At 40.4% G+C, this 8,843-nt stretch overlaps 1 protein-coding gene across 1 annotated transcript; it reads left to right on the top strand.

Moving 5' to 3' along the window:
* The first annotated feature begins 342 nt into the window (after positions 1–342).
* NIPAL1 (NIPA-like domain containing 1) lies at positions 343–8,424 on the top strand. Its single transcript, XM_010074768.1, has 6 exons — positions 343–487; positions 3,306–3,575; positions 4,678–4,734; positions 5,172–5,262; positions 7,515–7,675; positions 7,820–8,424. Exons 1-6 carry the CDS (start codon positions 343–345, stop codon positions 8,422–8,424), a joined length of 1,329 nt encoding a protein of 442 aa, XP_010073070.1.
* Positions 8,425–8,843: the final 419 nt, after the last annotated feature.

Raw genomic sequence — 8,843 nt, 5'->3', positions numbered from 1 at the left:
TTCCCAGGCCTGTGGCGCTGCCTGCACCGAGGGGGCTCCTGCGCTTCATCCGCCGTGGCTGGCTCATGTGTAAACGCTCTTTTTAGCATCGTTTGTGCATCTTCGTGGTTGGGGGTGTGCCAGGGTACGATCCCTTGCTGTTTCTCAGTACATCGACTTTCAGCCCCAGCAGCCAGGCCTCGGCAAAAGTGGGCTTGGCATTTCCCGGGTAGCCAAGAAAGGCATTTCAAGTCCCTGCCAGCTGTGAGCTGACTCGTGAGCGCAATAAAAAGGTCAAATTACATGTCTAATCAAAGCAAATGGTTTTGCATATGACTTAGGACCAGTATATTCAGTGGCAGGATGAAAGCTAAGCTGGCTGTTACTGATGGACCACAGGGTGCGTTAGTCCCAGGCTTCTGCAGGACTGCAAAACGACAGCAAGTTAAACTTGTTACAAAGGAGCACGTAGTACGCAGCCAGCTGATCTACCCGAGTCGGATAGAGAGTATTTAGGTGTTAGGGAAAACAGTTTGTGATTTAGCTGAATCATACAAACACTTTAGAAATTACAACAGCGGCCGCCTGAACTCAGACTGGTTTCCTGTTGCTACCAGCCTTGAGTCAGAGCTCAGAGAGTTTATTTCTGCAAGGAGGGGTTCTGCTGGCAGGTTCATGTTTGTTGACATTTGGAAGTGGGAGGTGAAACTAGCTTAGCTACGGAAACTGGGTGCTGAGCAAGCCAGGCAGCCTCAGAGATTTGTCACCTTCCTCAGTCCTTCCAGGTAATCTTCAGACTGTTCACAGTGGGCAATAAAGCAGTAGTAATTTCTGGATCAGCCCCCTCTTCCCAGCTCTCAGGTGGTTCTTTGGTGGAGTGACATGCCACTTTACATGCAAGTGGAAAAAATGACACGTGTTTTTAAAACTAGAAAAAGCTTCTCAGCACAACAAACAGAGATCACAAGTGTTCAGGATGATTCTTCTCAGCTGGCAGACTGAAAAAAAACCCAACGTCTCTTTGTAAATGTGAGCAAAGATCGCATTTCAGAAAGGAGAGAAACATCTTGTGGCAGTCACTATGTGACTTACCACAGATGTCATGATTAAATTTTCATTATTTGATGTTGTAAAGTCTACTGGGGAATGGAAAACTTAAGAATCAGTAGAAAAACTAGTAGGGATGTATGGAAGGGAGTAAGCCTGCCATTCATCTCCAGCTAAATGAAAGTATACCATTCACAAAAAGGGGGAGAAGGATGTTCTTTTCTTCACTTTAGAAACTCAACACGCTGAGAGAAAGGTGCCTTCACCATTGCAGGTAGCTAAAAGACCATAATTATGAAGAGCATTTGTCTTCATGCTTTATTTTAATTAAAGGCAAGAAACACTGAGGCGTCTCACATAAAGCCTGTAGTAGCTGAGTGGTGGTGGTACAACTGTTGCCAGTCCGGTTTAGCATCATTGTAAGGTATTCAGAGCTAAGGGATTTCATTCACTGGCAACATCTCCACTTTTCTGCCTTGCCCTGATGTGTGTTAGCTAAGAGAAACATTTATGCTTAAAGGACTTCTCTGTAATTTTATTTTGCAATTTAATATTTAATAATTATATCAGAACTTAAGTATATGCAAAATTTTCTTCTTCTAAGACTGTGCTAATACTTTAGGATTTTAAAATGCTTTCAGATACAGATGCAAATCCCATTTCTTTTATATTATCCAATTCCAACTTCTAGTAATGATAAGATGGTAGAATGCTATATGTCCTACATACTATGCAAAAGTAATTTAACATAAATTTAAGTTCTTTAAGATTTTAATCTTCAGCTGCAGGATATGATGTATGCATCTCGTGGGACCATTTTTACAAAGTCTGGTTTAGCCATACAAAACAACTCCTGTTATATAGAAACTCTCTTGGCAAATAAGGAAGTGTGATTGTACAGCATGAAAATCAAACAATAACTTCCTGTATTATGTTTGGCACAGAATGACTGGCAGCAGGTATTTCTTCTAGTTCCTTCCCGGTAAAGGGTGGTGTTAGTATCAGCATTGTTGGCTGCAAATGAAGGTATGCTGTCAAATTTCATACAATTTTTAATACTTTTGATATTTTAAATATTCCTTCCTGAATAGTATTAGGTGAATTGTCCAAGGCTGCTTATTGTTAATTGTGCAGTGAAGTTATTTTGACAGAACATTAATATTTCCAGAGCTTAGCTATGAACAGACCCAAAGGCACATTCTCCAAGTGTTTTTTCAGTTAGAAAAATTAAAAAAAAAAAAAAGTGAGTGTATTACTGATTTTGCCACTCAGCAGGATGAATCCTCCATGTGTCATTTTAATTACAGGGGACTGTAATTAAACTGCAAGCCCTGTTGCAGCATTGCTTGCCTGTCACCTGCTTCCCCATGCAAAATAACGACTCCTTTTGTTCTTGGAAATGCAATACATCTTCTTCCTTTAAAAAACTTGTCTAGGCTGATGGCAATTACATCATTCCCACAAGCTGTCATTGTAGTGATGCTGATAAGGCTTGGCTCCAGTCTTAGCTCAGGATCAGCTGGCTCTGCAGCTGGGTTGCAGGGATAGCCAAGGGACTGTCCCTTGCAGGCTGTGGGCTTCCTCCAGCTAGGGGTTGTCGAGGTTAAATGAAAATTGCTGTGAGGTGTAATAAGGCATCCACCTCAAAATTTTATGATTGGTTAAAGAAGATCCAGCTCACACAGTAGTCACTGAACAATTTTAATAAAACATATTAGTGCCCATATGCAGCAAGAGTTTGCTCCCTATATAGATTATTTTTCCTTCTCTTTTTTATTTTATTTTTTGTTTCAAAATCTCAGCTAAAAACATAAAAGCAGAAGTCTGGAATAACAGCAGACTTACTCTAGCAGGCCAAGTCTGAAATCGTGGATTTGGCTTTATGCTTGTATTTTGGGGATGTGGTCTCTGCACAACACAAAAGAACCCTCTCATCTTGAGGTTTCAGGCTAGCTTTTATGATTTCAAGTTGAATTTTACATCAAAGATAATATTTTATTTTTGCATTCCTTGGTATTGCCCTTGCTTGACTGAGGCAATGTAATGCAAAATATATACAAATATATATATATAATAAGGCATGCACCTGTGAATTGTGGGGGTGGGTAATGGCCTGGGGCAGCATTGTGTATGTTATGTGGATTTTGTGAGTTATTTGCACCATCAGAAATGATAAGTGCTCTGGGAAGACGTGGAAAGGAGTGAGCAGAGTGAGGACAGGGGTCCTGCAGAGCTGTGCCTGGTGTGCAAATCACTTGGCTTCCTTTTTCTCCTCCCAGGTGCTGTGGTTTCTTTTCCTTGCCATGACTCCAGTCAAGCATGGTGCCAGATCATCAACGTGTCTGAATCCCGTCCTTCTCTCCTCACCTCTATGGACAGGACTCTCAATGAAATGAACCGGAACATCTCCACATCTGCTGGAGGAAGCAAATACCAGCTCTACGTTGGCTTGGCTTTGGCAATAGGTTCCAGTATCTTTATTGGTTCTAGTTTCATACTGAAGAAGAAAGGACTTTTGAAACTTGCAGACAAAGGAGTCCCCCGAGCTGGTAAGCGGTGGTACCCACCTTTGTCCTGCTGAGAACCCAAACACCTCTGTTATAACTCGGCAAAATCAGTTTGAGACAGAGATCACACATTTAAAACTGTTGCAGTTGAAAAATGTCATACTTTAACAGTGATCAGACGTTCTGCCTTGGCTAGGGATGGAAATGTGTTGTGATTGCTCAGATGGAGATTTCATAATTCTTAGGGCTATGGGGGCTGCAGTGGGAAAACTAGTGAACTGGTGATATCTCCTCCCAGACGGCAGTGAGATACCAAATAAAGTTCCCCATTTGTTTTACTCTTCAAAATGCCAAAATGCCTTTCTCTCTCTTTTTTTTTTCCCATCCCCCCCCCCATTTGAGGTGGAAGGTTTAAGACAGTACCTAGGCTTAGTTCTTTTTTTTAAAAAAGGAAGTGAAGTGAGCTGTAGAAAGGATGCCTATTACAGAAGTTTCTACGTTTAGTACAACTATTCTTTCATCAAAGCCAACAGATGAAGAGCTAGAAAAATGTGGACAGCTTTTAAAAACCTATTGGGCTAATCTCATAATTCCCTTTTTGTAGATTTAAATATACAGCATTAGCAGTTTTGCTTTTGTTTGTTGTGTTTATTGCAATATACTCTAACAGAAAATTTGGTTAGTTGGGAAAAATGTGTTACTGAATGTTCAATATACTTACATTTTATGTCAAAAAAAATTAATGCATGCAGTGGCATTTTTCTTTCTAATTTCTCTCTATTTAAAAGTATAAGCAGAGTAGAAATGCAGGTGACTCTGTATGAATATATTGGATCTGACCTGGGAAAGCAGTTTGAAGCATTTCTTAAGCTCAGCAACAATCTTCACGAACATTTTACTTTTGCTTGGAACTTTCGCTCCGTGAATATTTAGTAAAATTTTTCAGAAGCCAAAGTCACAAAGCAGTAGAGTGATTAATAAAAATATCAGTCAAAATCAAAGGAAATATTCTTCATGTCGCATCCAGGTAACATGCCCTTTCAGTACTTTGTAGGACTAGATGCAAATGTGAAGGTGCAGGGGTTTTTATTATAATAAGGTGATCTGTTTCTTCTAAGATGAGATGATTTTTTTCCATTTTCAGGACAGGGTGGTTATTCTTATTTGAAGGAATGGCTTTGGTGGGCTGGATTGCTGTCAAGTAAGTCACCTCTTCCCTCTCAACCTATATGTAAGTGCTACATAAAGCAGATTGTTTTAAATAGATTTACTCCCTGATTTTTCACTTAAAAGAAATGTCTTTGCAATCACCTTTGTGACAGAAGCCATTCTGATACCACATCTCTCAAATACTGTGTGTGCTCTTTGGAGCTCCATCCAGAATGACAATCTTTTCCTTAATATCCAGTCAAAAAGCAATGGGATTGAATCTGTCCCACTCCTAGGAGCACTTAGGAGAAAAGTATTTAACTTTCTTCAGCCTTTGTTGTGTTCAGAGGAGGTTAGATAATTTTGAAAGGAAAATTTTCATATATAGTTTAGGAAAAAAAATTTTGGTTTATATCAGACGAAGTATTTATAATAGTATGCCTTTTATTCCCCAACTTCAACCTGATTCAAACATTCTTTCTTCTGCAGTGGGATTAGGAGAAGCTGCAAACTTTGCTGCCTATGCCTTTGCACCTGCAACCTTAGTTACCCCCCTGGGTGCACTAAGTGTTCTCATAAGGTTAGTACAAACTGGGAGCAAACCTTGGCAAACGAACCATTCACTGCATGAGGGAAAAATACTGTAGTTGGCTGAAAGTAGAGAATTTTAGTAAGAAAACTGAAAAACAATATATGGACAAAGAATGCTTTTTGTTCCTTGGTGGAAAGATCCCTTGCTTATTTAGAGCTGAATGTTCTGGGTAGAGCGAATGAGAACTGTTGTTCCAAAGACTCTGTGCTTTCCCAACAGCCTTCCATCTGTATTGTAAGTATTTCTTACCACTGCGTACCAGGTATACTGCTGATGCACAGTGATAGAAGGCTGTAATTCATCTCTTCCTAGAGAACTGAAGCTTTCTTAAAAGTCTTATCCTGTTCTTCAGTTGTGACAAAACTTCAAAAGAAAACACAGTATTCCCCCATTAAAATGTTTTAAAATTAATTTATTTTTTATTTGAGCATAATTAATCGAGAAGGACAGCGAACTGCTGGAGAGAGTCCAGCACAGAGCCACAAAGATGATTAAGGGAATGGAGCATCTCCCTTATGAGGAAAGGCTGAGGGAGCTGGGTCTCTTTAGCCTGGAAAAGAGGAGACTGAGGGGTGACCTAATCAATGTTTATAAATATGTAAAGGGTGAGTGTCAGGAGGATGGAGCCAGGCTCTTCTCTGTGACATCTAGTGATAGGACAAGGGACAATGGGTTCAAGCTGGAACATAGGAGGTTCCACTTGAATATGAGAAAAAACTTCTTCACGGTGAGGGTGACGGAGCACTGGAACAGGCTGCCCAGAGAGGTTGCGGAGTCTCCTTCTCTGGAGACATTCAAAGTCCGCCTGGATGCGTTCCTGTGTGATCTGATCTAGGTGTTCCTGCCCCGGCAGGGGGATTGGACTAGATGATCTTTCGAGGTCCCTTCTAATCTCTAACATTCTGTGATTCTGTGAATCTGTAATTGCATATTAAGGCACACTTAGTAAGCGTTTTGGGCTTGTTTTCCAAGTCCTTCTGGAAAGAAGGCATAGAAAATTTTATCTTTTTTAATATCCAGAGTTAAAATTTGTTGTTCTTTTGAAATATCAATGCTCTTCAAACACTCATTATTTCCTGCGTATGAGGAAACAAATAATTTCCAAGTACTTAAGCACATGCATTAATATGGCTATCGCACAAGCAGAGAAGACATGGATTATGCTTATAACAAACATCCTGGGAAATAATTTATTAGCAAAATGAAATAATTGAATTTTAAATGTAAAACTCTTATTTTTAAGAGCTGAGTATTCTGTATGAAATGTGTTTTAAACCAATCTGGGCCATGTATATTTTTTTTTTAAAGATTCTTGCAGTAATCGAACTGCTAAAAATGCAGCCATTCTGTCAGAGCAAAACCCATGTAACTCACCTACAGATGTGCTGGGATCAGCTTATAGGTAGGTGCAGACTGCCTGGCTGCTGTTTCTCTGAACAGCCTAAGTTTTTTAACACCCTTTCCTCTGCTGTGGATAGCAATGTTTCCAATTTTCATGAAGCAGAGAGGTTGGGAGAACGTCATGTCAGTCAGCTCATTATCCTTGTATGAAAAAATAGCTATAATTTGATCAGTGGCTTGAAAACTATTTGTGAGCATGTCCACACACTGTTAAGCCTGTGTCTGTGTCTAAGGTTGTGCTCTAGCTGGCTAACAGTGTGCCCTGTGAGGTGGCCTCATTTGGGCTGTGTTATTATCCTTAGGTTAAATCTTGAACCCCTTGGAGAGCCTGGAGTCAGTCCCCTTTGAAGGGGGAGATGTGCCTTCTCTGTGTTTTTGGGGGAGTCCTGGCAAGCCAGGCAGAAACTGTGCCTGGGTGGGAGAGCCCAGGGATAGACAAGGAACAGTTTCCAGAACTTGTGTACATTGGTTCTAATGGCAAATTAAGTGCTTTAAACCATTTTGGGAAGAAAATAACAACACGTGTGGTCAATCTACAGGTGTGTGAGAGTACATACCCCTGACCCGGGCAATCAGTAATGAGAAGTTCCTTGAGCAATTTGGACCCTTTACAGCCTGGAGAGGAGGGATCAGGGTTGCTAATGCCCCTAAAACCTGACCTGACCTTATTGGTCCTGACGAACCTTCCTGCAAAACTTAAAATTTGATTGTTTCAGGCTTGTTTCCCATATATTCAAATTCAAAATAAGTTTTGAATTACTATCATGTTACACACAAAGATTTTGAATGTCTTGTGTGGCTGATGGAGCTGAACCTTTTGTTTATATTTTGCCAAACAGTGCTATATTGTCATCCTATTTTTTAAATGAGAAGCTGAATATTCATGGAAAGCTGGGCTGTGTACTGAGCCTGTTGGGGTCAACAGTCATGGTTATTCATGCCCCTGAGGAGGAGGAAGTCAACTCACTAGATGAGATGGAAAGAAAGCTGCGAGATCCAGGTCTGTATGCAATTGCAATGAACTTGTGCTGCAGTTCATAGAGAAGTGTTTGGGACACTGAGTAACTTTTACTGTGTAGTTGGATGTAATATGGTATTTTATTTCATGCGCATTACTCTCCTTCCCTTTCCTCTTTTTTTGCAGCATTTGTTACATTTGCTGTTCTCCTAACAGTTATTACCCTCATGCTGATTTTTATCGTGGCTCCAAGGAGAGGTCAGACAAATATACTGATCTACATTTTAATTTGCTCATTCATTGGTGCCTTCTCTGTCTCATCTGTGAAAGGCCTGGGCATTGCCATTAAACAAATGCTGGAGCAGAAGCCCGTTTATCAACATCCATTGGTTTACATGTTGGTGGGCGTGTTAGTGCTCTCAGTCAGCACTCAGATCAACTATCTCAACAAAGCATTGGACGTGTTCAGTACATCTCTAGTGACACCTATTTATTACGTGTGTTTCACCACGATGGTTGTGACATGCTCCATCATCCTGTTCAAGGAGTGGAGTAGTATGGATGTGGGTGATATAATTGGAACGCTGAGTGGATTCTGCAGTATCATCATTGGCATTTTTCTATTGCACGCTTTCAAAAATACTAACATCAGCTGGGGTCAGTTGATATCCACTGTTGCCAAAGAACCATCATTACCACACCATGAATATGAAACCTGCCACACTTTACTGGACAGCATGGAAGACCCACCTTTGGTGTATGAGGAGGACAACGTTTTATTCAGTCAATGAAACTCTCAAGTGGCATTCATCATTGAAGTATAATGAATTGCAGACTCAGCCCACCTGTATCTACTAGAATGCACTCTTTTTCTGCAATCCTCTGGAAAACCATCTGTAAGGCCAGTTAAGCGTGGGCCACTCCTCTATGTGCCATCTGTTAGTAGTAATAAATGAAAATGTTCAATAATTAACATGAGAGACAGAAACTGATGGTGATTGTATGTCAGACAATGAGCAACCTTGTCCTTTTTCTATGTAGCATCTCCTATTGGAGAATTTTAGCAGAAAAGAATGGTCTTTGTAAGCTATGTTTACAAAATGCCGTTTTCCTATCACGATAAAAGATAATCCTTGCCAGAGTGACAAGCACTCTGCTATTGTCTTAGTGATGGCCCTAATGTTTCAGGCTTTGTTTATATTTTTTGTAA

The sequence above is a fragment of the Pterocles gutturalis genome, unplaced genomic scaffold, assembly GCF_000699245.1.
Source record: "Pterocles gutturalis isolate BGI_N339 unplaced genomic scaffold, ASM69924v1 scaffold40742, whole genome shotgun sequence".
NCBI lineage: Eukaryota > Metazoa > Chordata > Aves > Pterocliformes > Pteroclidae > Pterocles > Pterocles gutturalis.
The sequence above is the reverse complement of the archived record's forward strand: the minus strand, read 5'-3'. Positions and strand labels throughout refer to the sequence as shown.

Bases quoted from the DNA above. Each gene is read 5' to 3' on its own strand.
- NIPAL1 (XM_010074768.1), top strand. From the start codon at position 343: ATGAAAGCTAAGCTGGCTGTTACTGATGGACCACAGGGTGCGTTAGTC. The intron at 5,263-7,514 runs GTTAGTACAAAC...TTTGCCAAACAG, and splicing joins GCACTAAGTGTTCTCATAAG to TGCTATATTGTCATCCTATT. The intron at 7,676-7,819 runs GTCTGTATGCAA...CTTTTTTTGCAG, and splicing joins AAGAAAGCTGCGAGATCCAG to CATTTGTTACATTTGCTGTT.